Consider the following 15,354-nt stretch of genomic DNA (forward strand, 5'->3'; position numbering starts at 1 on the left):
ATTTATTTTAAAAATGAATAGGCGTAATAGGTTGTTATGCACTCACTGGTCACTTCGATAGTTACACCTTGCTGGGTTAAAACCCCTTTTGTCTTCAAACCTGCCTTCATGGGTGGAATCCAGTGGTTATTTGAGTTACTGTTGACTTCTTTGAAGTAGTCTGACTAGTCCTCTGAGCTCTGGCATCAATAAGGCATTTTTCACACAGAGATCTGCTGCTCACTGGATGCTTTCTCTTTTTGACCTACTCTGTAAAACGTACAGATGGCTGTGTGGGAAAAATCCCAGTAGATTAGAAGTTTCTGAAAAACTCCACCATGCCATGCTCAAAGAAAGTTAAATCACCTCTCTTCTTTATTGTGATGCTCAGTTTGAACTTCAGCTGGTAAGCTAAACAGATCTATATGCTTAATATATTACATTGCTGCCATGTGATTTGGCCGATCAGATATTTGGAGTTAAACAGGTGTATCTAATGAATTGGCCAGTGAGAGTACATCAGGTTCTTTTTAATCCTTGTTATGATTTTTTACCATGAATACAATGAAAAAATCAGACAGAGACATGCAGTGCTCTCTATAAACTTTACTTGCATCACTTTTATGTTTTATATATTTTAGAATATTTTTTTTATTTAAATTTGATTTCATTAATTAATTTATTTACTTGTTTCAATTTCAATGTCCAGTTTAGTTTTGTTTCAGTTCATTTCCAGAGTGGTTTGATTTGTATTGCGTTAAAAATCCGTAGTGTTATCTTGTGGTAACCTCAGTTTTCTTAATCATTAAAAAATGTAAAGAGTGTTTTATCAGGGGCAAAAATTTCCCATTCAAAATAGATATTACAATTTAAATGAATCACTCATTGAAGGTAGTTTTTAAATTAGCTGAAGTCTAAATAAAGAGATGTACCATTTACAATGACTAAAACTATGAAAATATCCTTTATATTTAAAAAAAGAAAATCTTTTAGATAGTTTTGTGAGTACATAACATTGTTTCAGCTATTATCGTTTATAATTTATTTCTGCTAACTTCACACTTTAGTTGTAGCTTTTTGTTTAGTTTTACTGCAGTAACCCTGGTTAGGATGTGCTTGGCTAAAAAGAAAAAATATATAGTGTTGAAACTGACTGACCACTGACTCTGATGATCAGCCTCACATGTGATGTTTTGCATTGTATAAACAAATGTGAACAGAGTTCAGTGACTAAAGTGTCTAAATTTTGTTGTTGTTGCTGAAGCTGTCAGCGCTGTGAAAGATGTGCAGTTTCCTTGTGCTATACAAAGAACAGCGGAGCGATAAAAGTCATTAAATACAAAGAGTCAGTCTTACACATTACCTTATCACTTTCTGCCATCCTCATCATTCTGTCCGCTCCACATTTAGGAAGCGTATTCTGTGGCCAGGCAGTTCAATCTCATCCCACCAGTGTGTGAACAGGCAGAGTATCATTTCTTCCAGAGGGAAAAAGTGGAAACTCATCTTCCAGAGCTCTACCATAAGATAGGTAGGTCTTAAGGAAATTTTTCTGAATATCAAATTTGCCTAATTTGCTTGTTGCTTAATTGTGACTGTGATCTTGCAGGTGTGGGTGTGGTCTCTTGGTCACCTTTGGCCTGCGGGATCATCACAGGAAAGTACGAGAATGGTATCCCAGAATCCTCCAGGGCCTCGATGAAGGTACAGGTTAAATTTGACCTCTGTGGTGCTACATATTTGAACTGATATTGGGGACAATGTCAGTTCAAACTAAACAAACTAAAAGTAGATATGATCATTTCCATTTCACAGTGAGACAGTGTATTTGAGACAGGCCATGTTTAGCTTATCAAAACTAAATAACAGCCAGAATTCTCACAGATGGGAGAATTAAAGATGAAATGAGCCCAAGATTCTCAATTACTCTGAGAACAAAGTTGTCAGGTGGCATCGATGAGAAGTGAAATTCACTTTGTCTATTTAAAGTGGATTATTTAATGGATGCAAACTGCATTTCGTTGCCCTGTACCTGTGCATGTGCAATGACAATAAAGTTGAATTCTATTATTCTATTCTAATTCTAGTCTAAAGATAGATCATTTGCTGCCATCCAGTTCTTTATAGCATTAATGCGGTCCTTAAGGATAATAATTTGGTTACACTCTGGTGTTTAAATGGCATGTACAGGTAGCTATCATCTGCATAACAGACTTCAGAATCACTCAGGATGTTTCCAAGTGGAAGTATATACAAGGCAAAAAAGATAGGCCCCAGGAGTGAACCTTGGGTAGACCGCAAGATAAAGTAGCAAAAGACTGCACAGCACTCAAAGGAGGATACCAGAGGGGAGGTGGGAAGGGGTGCACGTTAGGTTGAGAAAAGAAAAGTGCAGAAGCACCTTATGGTCTCCATAGCAATCAGGATGTTTTTAATTTTTTAATGTTATTTTTTAATTATTATTAATTAATATATTTTGTATTTATGATTAATGAACTTTTTTTAATAGAGTGAATGTTTTATTTGTTTAATGTTTATTTGTGTGTGGGAGCAGTCAACCACATAATGTACGAAATTCCTGCAGGATTAATAAAGTTTCATTAATTGAGGACACAAAATTAGCGGAAGCAACTGAGAGAGACAGAAAGGGAACAAATCCAGACCTGATCTAGAGATGTTAAGTGAAGTTATACATCAGGATACTATGATCAGCTGTGTCAAAGGCAACAGAAAAATCCAGCAATACAAGAACTGAATAATCATCTGCCTATCTTTGCATGTAAATCTAACACATCTGCTTTCACTGCTCCTGTAGCCATACCAGTGGTTGAGAGAGAAAATCGTGAGTGAGGAAGGGAGAAAACAGCAAGCCAAACTAAAAGAGCTGGCTCATATTGCGGAGAAGCTTGGATGCACTTTGCCACAGCTAGCCATAGGTAACAGATAGCGTCTATTTGTCAAAGCAAATATATGTCTTTGGAAGTTCTTTCTCCTTTGATACCTCATTGCAAGTCTGAGATTTCTCCTTTCTCTGATCTTCAGCCTGGTGCCTGAGGAACGAGGGAGTGAGCTCAGTGCTTCTGGGGTCCTCCAGTCCAAGCCAGCTCACAGAGAACCTGGGAGCCATTCAGGTACAACATCATGTCAGTGTAATCTCTTCATTAGCTGGTCTTGAGGCACTGCGTTATCATGAAGTACTTTTCCTATGTCATGTTCATTTTAGGTGATTCCAAAGATGACAGCAGGCATCGCCTCAGAGTTGGATCATATACTAGGCAACCGTCCACATAGTAAAAGAGACTACCACCATTAGGATGGACATGTTTTAGTGAACTATGCTCCCAAAGCTTATCAAAGCTCACTTTTCACAGCCATGGCACCACAGGGTGTGCCCAAGATGCTTGCGTGTGCGTATGACTATGTATGTGTGTGCGTGTGTGTGTGTTTGTGTGACTATGTAATGTGTTATGCTTTGCTCCTTCAACCAGTACTCATTAGCGTAAAGTGAGCTACTTGACAAAGCATGCATGCTACAGCTAAAGTAGCCAGCCACTGGAGTAAACAAAACAAAGACAAAGGATCCAGTGAGATAATTGCTAGTGTGAAAACTTCTTCCACTCTTACAAACATTGCAGGAGGTGCTGAACCACAAATTCAGAAGAAGCAAAACATTATTTAATTTCAACATACTGTTTGTTGAAATTACTCTCAGTGTAGGTGAAACAAAAACTTAGAGGAATATGCTACCCCATAAGCATCGCATAAAGCTCAGTAAGTACACCAACTGCAAAGCAAAAGAGGATATGTATCAAAATGTGTGCATTACAGAAGTCAAATGTACTAGATGTGTTTTGGAGTGCAAAAAAAATTGGGCCTGGTGTCAGCAAACTGGATGAACAGTCGTGGTTGCAGCTGGAGCTGGTCCGTCATCATGATAAACTGTTTCAGTACTGAATGAACTGAAATTCTGCTCACAGCATTTTTCGCTAATACCATGAGAGCTAATTCTAACAAAAACATGTTTCAAAACATCTGTACAGACTGTTATATATAAATATATATCCTTAATAAGCAGCTATGTCAGAATGAGATTTCTGCCTCTTTATATTTTTTTTTATTTTTTATTTTGGTCAGTTTCACTTATGCAAAAGCACCTCAGAGGGTACTTTCCTACTGCGTCCCTTTGACCCCTTTCAGTTTGTTCTCTGCTGGACTTCCTGTCAGTAGTGATCATGTCCGATTTGTTCAACTTTGTTTTTGTTGTGACTAAAACATTTGTCTATTCTAAGGGGGTGCTTGTGAATTGAACAAACGAAAAGCCATGTAGCTAGTGAAGAGAAAAAATAAATAAAATGAAAAAATGACACCATATGGACCCCTGCAGTAACTGCACCTGGAACTTGCTGAATTTTTGCCCAACTTCTCCCAGATGCCAGCTTTATGTAATGGGATTATCTTTGTTATGTTTGTTCAGACATGTACTTTGGTGTTGTTCATCAGATACATGAAAATAAAAAAAGTTAATCATTCTGATGTGATACGTTTTAAATGTATATAATTATTTTTCTATTGATGTTATGGATGCCTTAGGTTTTTTTGAACAAATGTGAATACATCAAATATTGTTCCCTTACTTAGAATATAAACTGCAATTTAAACAAAATATTCTCATGCTTCTGCTGTTTTGTTTGTTTTGTTTTAGTTATTTATGTATTTATTTGCCCTTAGCGTAAATTTAGATTTTCTCGCTTTATATTAAAATAATGATAATATTTTCCCTCTAGAAATTGCATGAGCTTTAATTTACTCATTCATTTACAGTATTTTATTTCTTTTATTTTATTTGTCATGCTAATGCGATTTTCCTGTTTCCAGAGGAGGGAAGCCATTCTTCGATTCTGTGTGTGTTTGTGTGCGATTACGCGGAAACAACATGTGTGTGTGTGTGTGTGTATATATATATATATATATATATATATATATATATATATATATATATATATATATATATATAATTTATTTATTAATCCCTCGGGTGGGTTCCTCTGGGAAATTCGGTTTCCAAAAAAGCACAGCACGGACAGAGTTATAGAATATTATATATATATAAATACAAAGACATATATAGATAAATTATACAAAGGGGATAAATAGGAATAAAATAAAAATAAAAATACAAGTGAATTGCACATTTCAAGTACGGAGTCTATTGCACCGTTGATTATTAACAAAAAGTATTGCACAAAAGGTAATTGCACAGTGAAGTGAAGAGGCACTACAGCTTAGTTGTTCCCCCCTCCTTTGTCCTCCTGTCTCCCCTCCCTCTCCCCTCCAGAGAGGAGTTAAACAGTCTGATGGCGTGTGGGACAAAGGAGTTTTTAAGTCTGTTGGTTCTTGTCTTTGGGAGAAGCAACCTGTCACTGAACAGACTCTTCTGGTTGTTTATGGCCGTGTGCAGAGGATGCCCAGCATTGTCCATAATGTCCAGCAGTTTCTTTAGTGTGCTTTTCTCTACCACTGTCACCAGAGTGTCCAGCTTCATGCCGACCACAGAGCTAGCCTTCCTGATCAGTTTTTCCAGCCTGGATGAGTCCTTCTTTCTATATATATATATACATAGAGAGAGAGAGAGAGAGATATATCTATATGTGTATATGTATGTGTGTGTGTGAGAGAGAGAGACCGTTTACGTGAAGCCCTTTATTTCGGTTAATCACACTCCACTTGAATGCAGCAGTAATTATTTTTGCGTGACTGTGCTGCCATGGTAACAAAGGCGGGCTGTTCCGGGTTAATTATCCAATGAACTTTTCCTGGTTCGTAGCTGGACGTTTGATTGGCTCCAGAAGACGTCCTGAAATCATCTACTCCACTGACGCTTGAAGCCCGCGGTTTACAAAAGACATTGTTGCATTGAGCGAAATAATATCACGTTAATAAAATGTACTTTTAACCGAGGCTGACTTGCTTAGATGCTGACGTCGACTCCGGGTATAGCCTAAAACGTCGGTAATTTAACACAAATCAGAACTGACCGTGCAGCAGTGAAATTGTTAGCAGCGCTAACAATTTCATTGCTAACTTGCAGTAGCAAGTTAGCAAATGGCTAGTTAGCCACAGTGCGCAGTGCAGGTAACGTTACCTTGTCAACTGGCATTAACTCAAACAGCCGTGCCTAACAACTAGGAAACGAGCTGAGGTGAGTCTTGAATGCTGCAGTATCTGAGCAGCATAGATATTATCAATAAATCATGTCCTGTTGCATAAACTGCAAAGTTAGCCTATGATATTAAGCTGTAATTGCTACAACCACTAATTCTCTGTCATTTATACTTGAGTCAGCTATTCTCAACGCGAGCTACAAAACAGCAACAATGTCGCTGTCAACTGAGAATCGTTTTGCGGCTTCGGGAAGTGTCGTTGTTAAAGGACAAACTATTTGTGTGGTTCCCGACTTCTCGTCTGGTCACCTGGAAGATGACTTTGACCTGAACAGGTCTTACCCGTGTACTCGCAGACCTCTGTACAAGGAGAGGCTTTTAGCCTTTCAGCGTCGTTATGATCCGGCTTCCCTGACAGGTAAATTTCAGCAGTGTTGATTACAACCAACAGAAATGCTGCGCTAATAAATTCATCTCAAGTCAGTTTTGATATGACGCCCCCACCCCCATCACTGACGGTTTTGATTGGCTTGTGTTCTTAAACTAAGGGGAATAAATTGTATTTAAATCAGCTTATAACACCACTTTTTCCTACAGGTGATCATTTTGACATTGGATCTTCTGTGGCCACAAAAAACCGCCAGATGTGTAGTTTGCTTCCATCTTCTCAAGCTGGTTCCTTGCCACACTTGTCTACTATGTCAGAGAGAGAGGAGATGCTCTTCAGTCAGCTAATGTCTGGTGACTTTGGCCTGCCGGGGTATCCCTCTGCCTTCAACCCAAACAAAGTCATTCTAACTGTCAACCATAAAACTAAAAAGGTACTGTGTTGTTGACTTAATGTGGAGGGAGGTTGCTTTGCAGCACAGGATAACCAGCATTTCAACTGTATGAATTGCTTACTTTATTAATTATTTATTTATTTTAATTTCAGGTTTTGTCAGCAAATGAACAAGCCTGCAAGCTGTTTGAGTGCGCAACTGAAGAGCTCATTGGAAAAAAGCTGCCCTCCCTCTTAAAGAAAACCAGTCAGGTCCTGGAAGAAGCACTGGAAGAGGATTTTCCACTAGTTGATGGGACTGTTGCAGCAGCGTCTGGAAAAGTGGTATGAAATTACTTAAAACAGCATGAGCCATTGAGTCAGATTTCTTTAATCTACACCATAGATTTATTCATTTCATTTGTTTTGGGTTTTTTTTTTTTCTTTGTTTGTTTGTGTTTTGGCAGGTGGATGCCCTGACTTTATCTGGAGAAATGCCAGTGTCTGTGTACACCTACAGACAATCACAGAATGAAGAGCACCTCCTTCTCGTGATGGAAAATGTAGAAAGGATGTCTTCCTTTTTGTCCTTCTCAAGAGATGTAAGTACACCCTTATTTAGCATTCTTTTACAAATGTAAAGTAATGCCTAGCCATAGACGTGTACATTTGTCACTTTCAGGGCAGAATCCTAACCTGTGATTTGGCATTTGCCCATCTCCATGGATACCATCATCCCGAGGAGTTAAAAGGAGTTTTTGTGAAGGAGCTAATCCCCTCTTTACAAATCCCCCTCCGCAGTCATGCACTGCCCAAAGTAAGCACACTTTTCAACTGTTCTGCTCAGCTAAGGAAAACTCGGGATTTTAACCTCTGCTTCCGAGACCCTTTTTATCAATGTGCTGCTCTGACATTTTGGCAGAATGGATAAGAAGAAAATTATATCCCTTTTTAAATATTTCTGTAGTACAATTTTTTTTCTATCTGCTTTCAGATGCTGAGGGTTCAGCGAGTGTGTGGTAGAAGCAGAGAAGGTGCAGCAGTCCCGCTGTGTGTTAAACTTCAAGGGGCGGTGCAGTGTGGGAAACCCCAACACCAGCTTAATGGGACTGGCTACATATACCTCAATGACAGCCTTGAAATGTCATCCTCATCAGGTAGTTGGCTTAAATTGTAGGACAAAGCTATGACCAATAGATTAAAAACACACTCACTGTTGTGCACCCAGTGGGTGTGTGGGTTATGCACCCACACACTGTGTTGTGCTGTACACTCCAATTAACATTTAAACTTCTTGCAGTCCAATAGAGGTGTAGGTTTTACATTTTGGGGCTTTTCCTGGACAATTTAAAGTTGGAAATGTACTAATATGGCCCTTACAGATCAGATGTGGTGCTTGCATTGACAGCTTTCAGGCAGCTTTAATGTTAGTGGCCTTTTTCATGCCGTGTCTGTGTCCACTATAGTGAACACCTGTTGTTTAGTATCCTCAAGTCTGATGTTTGTGTTTTAAGGCAATAAATTCACTAATACCCCCCCACCCCATGTCATCTGCTTTTATATATCACTTATGCTTTCTTTAACTAATTGTGCACTTTGAACGTACGCTTGGACTTTCACAGACGTCAATGTGGACAGCACTGTCAGCCCAGCCCTAGAATACTCTGGAACAGTTTGGGTGTTTGCTCCTGTCAGCGGTCTCCTTCTGCTCCACACTGATGGTTCTATCATCAGCATCCACAGCCACCTGGCCCTCAGTCTGTTTGGCTACAGCAAGGACGAGCTGCTGGGGAAGGTCAGCCAATGTAACCACTGAACGTGGATGTTTGGACTGAGGACCATCCAATCCTCATAGATATTGCTGTTTTGTTATCTATAGAACATCACTTTCCTGATGCCCGGTTTCTATGGGTGGATGTCGGACTCGGACAGAAAGACCAGATCCTTCTCTGATTCTCATGCAAAGGCCTCTAAAAGTCCTGCAGCATCCAGGATATCAGGAAAATATGGTGAGTGTTGGAATATGTAAGGTACTTATTTTTACCTGTCATGCAGTATTATTTGTTTGCACTGTGCATCACTTAATAGTTTCTTATTTCAATTTTAGACCCATCCTCACTAGTGGCAGGAGACATGGCCATGGTGCACCGAGCAGCTCTGGAAAGGACTTCAGCAGGGAGAGGCAGGATCTTCACTGGCACCAGCATGATGCTGGATAAACAGGGCAGCGCTCTGTCTGCCCTCTCCCCTCCTGCAGTCACCTCAACACGTGTGGTTACGTAAGTACGCGGGCACATTAAAATCGTCCAGCTCACAGGCTCCGTGATTTTAATGTGTATCAATGATTTTATCTGGTAAGTCATATCCGAGGCTTTTAGTAGCCTTGGATATGATGGTGATTAATTCTGACAGGAGGTTTTATGCCAGCAGATATTCAAATTCACTGTAGACTTTAAACAGAGTGGGTTTGTGTACTCTGAAATGCTGGACAGACAAAAGCTGCTGTTGCGACAATCAGGTGCCTTAAAGCCGCAGGCTGCATGTATATTTAATGTGCTTTGCAGTAAATCTGGAAGCACTCCAACTCACTGGTCAAGCCTGATGGTCTCACTGTGTCTCCAACTACTCAATAGACACTGAAACACTAATTACATTTTCCCCAGTTAGATCAGCTGTGACTGCTCATCGTTTCTGTCCTTTCTGCTGTTATTGTTTTCCCCCCTAAAACTTGTATCTGAATTGGACTCGTAAAGCTTTTGTGACTGGAATGTTTTCCCCAAATTTCACAGTCATGATTGATTCATGAATGATTGTGATGCTGGAATATCTCAGTGTGGGTTAAGTGTGTTAAAAGGCCTCTCGTTTGCCATCTGTTGGACAAATAATGTCACAGCATGCCTGGTATTTAAAAAATAAATTTAAAAAAAGTAGAGATTTCTAATATAGTGCCTCTTATTTAGAATTTGAAGAAATAGTAATGCATCGTTAAGTTGTTCCAACTGAATATTATTGTTTACCAACCTTTTATACAAAATATGTATTTCAGTACTGAGCTTTTATTTAAGCTAAGCATTTACAATTTACAGCATGCAGATAGAAACTTGCATAAGTCCTAAATCTTCAGCCTGTGGGGGAAATAAACAGGCAAAGACTTATTCACTCACTAAAAATGTAACTGCAGAGACAAATTAGCTGGGAGTTAAGGCATTCGTTCTTGTATATGCTATTACCAGTGCTTGTAAGGTGAAGTGCTTTGTGTTTTACACTTGCACCAACCCCAAAAAACAAGACATCCACAGCATAGATTGCAGTTTTGCATATACATTTTTGATTTCCTAGGAGAGACTTCAGATACGTTTTCAGTAAATATTTTGCCACTGGAGTTTGCCTGTAGCTTTCTTGTGTTGGCATGGAAAGAAAAGAATTGGATTGAAACAGCCCGTCTTTCCTCAGGGCCAATAACACTGCAGAGCTGATGGAAGAAGCAGCTCAGGTAGCACCATGCTGTAGTCAGATAGACAGTGTGGATACTACTCAGGCACTCCTCAAGACATTTACCTGGGTGGAACTTCCAGATGACGACGCCTGCCGCTCTGTTCCCACTGAACCATCGCACCAAAAGAGAGAACAGCAGCCGGGCAGTGAAGTTCAGAAAAAAGATGAACCCGCCCCTGAGAATATCCCAGGTGTGACGTAGCTCTGCTGATGTTTTCTTTACATAAATGGAGCTCCGCTATAAATACAATGTACAATGAATGTTTTTCTTGTTCTGTAGACTGTCCTGCTGGGAATGAACATGCTGTTGATAAGATTAACGACAAACCTCCTGATGTAGGAAAAGATCCCCGTTCATCTGCCTCTGTGCTTGAGGAATCTAGCTTTGAAGTAATCTCAATGGAGAGCCGGTGAGGAGAGATATTTTTCAGTTATGTGGGTAAGATGAGGCCCTGAAAGCCTCTGACGTGCCTGGTTGAAACTTCAAAGAATCTAAAGATGCTAATGAGAATGTCAGCGCTCGCAGTTACGTATATCATACTTTAAAATATTGCACAATGGCAGGAAGAAACAGACGAGTTTCAGCCTGTAGCTTAGAAATGCTGTCTCATTCATATTTTTGGCGTCTTTAGTGGGTCGGCACCTTTTTCAATTGTATAAGCCTTTTCAATTGAGTATGCTTCCTTTTTGTTTAGTTAGACTTCAAAGAAAACTGGAAACATTCATTTCACATATCATTTGCTATACTAACACCTGGATGTGTTTCTCTGTGTTTTTAATACAGTATTTGATTCCACTGTCAAACTTTTATTCATTTCTTTCCTTATTTCAGCTTTAGACGTTTCCTTCCTTTATGAATATATTTTTCATGTATTCATGTAACAATGTTTTGGTTTTTCTAATTTAATTTCCTAGGTCTTCTTCTGGCTTCTGTGAACACGGTGGTTCTGATCCAGCCCAAGCAGTGGACTCAGCCAGTATCTTTCTGGACCTAAACAGCAATGGTGATCTAGTTAGCCGGGCCCTAGCGGAGCTAGACCTGGGCGGTAATGTAGAGCTGCTCAGTGGTGGAGGAGGCAACAATGACGCCCCACACTCTGTGGCATCATGCGATACAGCTGAGCTCCTGCGGACTCCCTCCCCATGCATGGTGCTGTCTGACCAGGAAGTGGAGCCCAGTGAGCCTGGGGACGTTGCTGCTGTGGAGGCCAGAAACAAATCACCTGAAAAACTTGAAAAGCATAAGGATGAGCAGGTTCACTGGGAAGCTGTCTCTGCAATTCATCAAGGAAAGGGCCAAGAGGGCTGTGAACAAGTGAATACTGGGATTCAGTCACTAGCAGATATGCCTGCCACATCTACTCCCAAGAAACAGAAGGTGTATGGACACAACCAGTCCTCAGAAACCACATGTATAGTGGAGGGGCAATTTGAAGGAAGTGGATACCACAGAGACGGCACAAGAATAGGTTGGTGTTAAACTGTTTACTGTACTTTAGATTCCTCCTAAAAATCAAATGCAAAGCAACAAGTATTTTTCTCTGCTTGTGTGCAGATGTGCTGTGTGATGTGTGCGGGACAAACCTCCCAGACGGAAGCTCCATTTTCTGCATGTGGATGTGCAGACTCAGCCAGCAGGGGGCGATGTCACAAACGGATCAATCACTGCACGACCAAACAGCAGGCAGTCTAGGAGAGGTCAGTGGCTGTAATGATCTTAAGTCTAGGTCAATAAAGCATGGATTTTATCTTATTTATATTTTAATGTAAACTTCATTAGAGGCGGTTGTGTTTGTAACTTGGTGATCATTTACTCGTTTCTTCATGAAGAGGATTGGTGAGGCCAGTCAGGGGGAAGCATTGCGCTCCACCATGGACCTCGAGCAGTCTAAAGCCTGTGATGGACAGTTTGAAGAAGAGTACAAGCCGATCAAAGCTGTTGGTAAAGGAGCCTTTGGATTTGTCTGGAAGGCAGAAAGGCGCTGCGATGGGCAAGAAGTAAGAAAAATATTTGGTGGGGGGGGGGGGTTGTTGTTTGTATATGTAGTTTTTTTTGTTTTGTTTTTTGCAGAAGATGACTTTATGACCTACTTTAAAAACCTACAGGTGATTGTGAAGTTCATCAGCAAGGCCAGAATAGTGAGCGACTGCTGGGTAGACGACCCAATGTTAGGGCGAGTGAGCCAGGAGATCGCCATACTGACCCGAGTGACGCACCATAACATCGTTAAGGTCGCCGTGCGGTTTGCATCACATGACCCTGTCGCAAAAGTTTCCAAAATAATGTGTTTTAATCATGAACTGTGTTGCTTCACATCATACACCTGTGTTGGTGTCACTAGGTGCTGGAGGTGTTTGAGAATGGGAGTTACTTTCAGATGGTGATGGAGAAACACGGAGATGGTTTGGACCTTTTTGAGTTTATAGACATGCAGCCGAGGCTCGATGAGCCCCTTGCCAGCTACATATTCAGACAGGTATACGCACAGCCAGAAAAATACAACCGTGTCAGGCGAGTGGGCTCATAAATGTGACATGAAGTATTGATTTGTTCTTTGTTAAAATGCAGCGTCTGTCTCTTCGCAGATTGTGGCAGCTGTCTTCTATCTGAGGACCAAGAACATCCTTCACAGGGACATAAAAGATGAGAACATCATAATTGACACATGTTTTCACATTCGACTGATAGACTTCGGCTCTGCTGCTATAATGACTCCTGGGAAGCTCTTTTATCATTTCTGTGGCACCCTTGAGTACTGCTCCCCAGAGGTGCTACAGGGAAATCCGTGAGTATACACTATCTGTTAATTCTTTTTCCTCTTTTTTTTTTTTTTAATGTATTTTATTAAATAGCATCCTTCTGTTTAAAGAAGTCACTTAAATTATTGAATCTGAATGCAGAGTCTAGTTAAGAGTTATTTTTACAGTCCTAGATTACATTTATGACCCATTGAACTCATGAATTGAGCTCTAGAGTATACAATTTTGAGAATATGCCATCAGCACTGAATTAACTTGCTAATAATTGTAGGCTTCTCTCATAAGTGGGCTTCTTTTTGTAGCTATGAGGGTCCAGAGCTGGAGATGTGGTCTCTGGGGGTTTTGCTCTATACGTTGCTTTTCAGCGAGAATCCCTTCTGTGACGTGGGTGAGATCCTGGATGCCAAACTAAATCCCCCGTATCATCTCTCTCCAGGTACACAGCAGCTGGTTGTGATTTCACAAAATATGATCCTTTGAGTTTATAGAGACAATTTTGTCCAGTCAGATTCTGAAGTTTTTCTGTGTATTCTCTCAGAGCTGGATGATGTATTACACGGGCTGCTTGACCCTAACCCAACTCACAGAATGGACTTAGACCAGCTGCTGCTGCAGTCCTGGATCAGTCAGCCCATTTCTCTATCAGAGTACACCTGGGCAGAGGTGGTTCCTGAAAATCTGAGCTGCTGTGAGTACTCTTAAATGGTACTGTTGGACTAGTAGATGTCAGACTTTTTCTGATATTCCACACCTCAGGAGGTGGAAACAGTTTATCCCGTACACCTCTTAATACTCATCACTCTGCAACAATAAAATAAGTGCATAAGCATCAGGCCACTTTGATATTTTTTTTCCCCTTGAAATGTAATACAAATTCAACTTAGTTTAACTTCATATTTTTCCTTTTCCACCTGCACCACAGTTTGAGAACCTCGTTGACAATCATTAGCTATGTTTTAATGTACTGGGGCCTCTGATCTTTTTATCAGGTTTACCGCAGCACCAAGAATCCAGTCCTAAGGCGTACATCGGGCAGAGCTCATTTTCAGGCGGTGGGGATGACACTCTGCCTGAGGATGACGAGGAGGAAGATGAGGACGAGAGGTTGGAGATCGCAGCCCTGAAATCGGAGCTGCATAAGTACCTCGTTGAGGATTAAAGACTCTGCTTAAACAAAGTGAAGCCTTCATGCGAACTGTCAAATCAACTTTTTTTTTATCTGGAGTCACTGAACAAAGATATAAATGTTGAAGAAAAATGAAGTGTGTCTCAGTGATGGGACGCTGCTGTCGGGACTAAATATGAGACAAACAGACTTCTGACTTAATCATGGGTCGGTCACACTGTGCTTGTTTCTGTGTTCAGGATGTAATGTTTTATTTATCTTTTTGCAGTTTGAGGAAAAATTAAAGCAGCAAAAAAAAAAAATTGTGACAGTTTAAAGTATCACCCAGCTTTACTACAAAAACACACAACTATAAGCTGTTACCTCAGAGAAATCACACAAACTCATTAAAGTTAAAGAAACTCTTGATCCGGCTTTTTTTTTTTTTTTTTTTTTTAAATAATGGGCAATTTATATTCATAGTTTTATTCTTGTATATTTTAATTAAAAGTGTAAGAATATCTGATATTTATCTATTTATTTTTATACATCAATAAATGTATTGCCACAAGCATGTTCTCTTCAGTCAGGTAACTGCTACTTAAATTTATATCCAAAACACTAAATGACTGCAGTACTTGTTGGGGACACATTTATTAGGTTCCCAGCTGGTGTTAAAGCTGCCAGATTAACAGCTGCTGTTATTTACAGGCTGCCACTTCCTTCACAGACTTTCACGTTATTTCAAAGTAGAGAGGAGGGTGGTACTGCAAATATTTCATCATGAGTACCTTACACTAGCTACAGACTGTCAGCTATCCCAATAAAGTTGAAGATTTATTTTCACTGTGAAGTGAAGATAGGACTTCCTGAAAAGTCCTTATAATAACACTGAACCATTTAAAAAGCCCAGACTTTACTTTTTTATGTATCCTGATTGCATTCACCATGCTGATTCTCATCTGAAAACATGTTTTGGAATTAAAAATGATTAACTCATGACGTTGATAACATGAATTGAGCACTATATCGTTACTCAGGGCAGGAAAGCACTGCCAAAAAGTGCCCGAAAGTCTCTATTTAGACTGTTGACT

The 15,354-nt window shown here is 40.0% G+C and overlaps 2 protein-coding genes across 5 annotated transcripts in view; both read left to right on the top strand.

Annotated features, from left to right (window-relative positions):
• The window catches only part of kcnab1b (potassium voltage-gated channel subfamily A regulatory beta subunit 1b), a 45,041-nt gene extending 40,524 nt beyond the window's left edge, over window positions 1-4,517 (top strand). For all 3 annotated transcript variants that reach the window (XM_026149089.1, XM_026149090.1, XM_026149091.1), the window contains 5 exons: window positions 1,390-1,510; window positions 1,589-1,683; window positions 2,795-2,915; window positions 3,022-3,110; window positions 3,203-4,517. In XM_026149089.1, the coding sequence (XP_026004874.1) occupies window positions 1,390-1,510; window positions 1,589-1,683; window positions 2,795-2,915; window positions 3,022-3,110; window positions 3,203-3,292 (516 nt within the window). In that variant the 3' untranslated portion in view covers window positions 3,293-4,517. The remainder of the gene's footprint in view (window positions 1-1,389; window positions 1,511-1,588; window positions 1,684-2,794; window positions 2,916-3,021; window positions 3,111-3,202) is intronic.
• A 1,243-nt stretch (window positions 4,518-5,760) lies between these two features.
• pask (PAS domain containing serine/threonine kinase) lies at window positions 5,761-14,687 on the top strand. 2 transcript variants are annotated; one of them, XM_026150704.1, is made up of 21 exons: window positions 5,761-6,178; window positions 6,322-6,558; window positions 6,738-6,961; window positions 7,075-7,245; window positions 7,368-7,502; window positions 7,583-7,717; window positions 7,895-8,057; window positions 8,523-8,695; window positions 8,780-8,909; window positions 9,008-9,179; window positions 10,354-10,586; window positions 10,676-10,805; window positions 11,311-11,864; window positions 11,951-12,093; window positions 12,226-12,393; window positions 12,502-12,627; window positions 12,738-12,872; window positions 12,982-13,181; window positions 13,458-13,591; window positions 13,694-13,843; window positions 14,145-14,687. In XM_026150704.1, the coding sequence occupies exons 2-21, from the start codon at window positions 6,354-6,356 to the stop codon at window positions 14,312-14,314; spliced, it is 3,651 nt and encodes a 1,216-aa protein (XP_026006489.1). In that variant the 5' UTR covers window positions 5,761-6,178; window positions 6,322-6,353; the 3' UTR covers window positions 14,315-14,687. The 2 variants fall into 2 exon arrangements, with proteins under 2 accessions (XP_026006489.1, XP_026006490.1); XM_026150705.1 differs by lacking the exon at window positions 6,322-6,558 and having other exon boundaries at window positions 5,763-6,178.
• The last annotated feature ends 667 nt before the right edge of the window (window positions 14,688-15,354 follow it).

The sequence above is a fragment of the Astatotilapia calliptera genome, chromosome 18 (assembly GCF_900246225.1).
Source record: "Astatotilapia calliptera chromosome 18, fAstCal1.2, whole genome shotgun sequence".
Taxonomy (NCBI): Eukaryota; Metazoa; Chordata; class Actinopteri; order Cichliformes; family Cichlidae; genus Astatotilapia; species Astatotilapia calliptera.

Excerpts from the sequence above, each read along its gene's own strand:
- pask (XM_026150704.1), top strand. The coding sequence starts at position 6,354 with ATGTCGCTGTCAACTGAGAATCGTTTTGCGGCTTCGGGAAGTGTCGTT. Across the intron at positions 8,696-8,779 it reads AGGACGAGCTGCTGGGGAAG|AACATCACTTTCCTGATGCC; the intron begins GTCAGCCAATGT and ends TGTTATCTATAG. Across the intron at positions 10,587-10,675 it reads CGCCCCTGAGAATATCCCAG|ACTGTCCTGCTGGGAATGAA; the intron begins GTGTGACGTAGC and ends CTTGTTCTGTAG.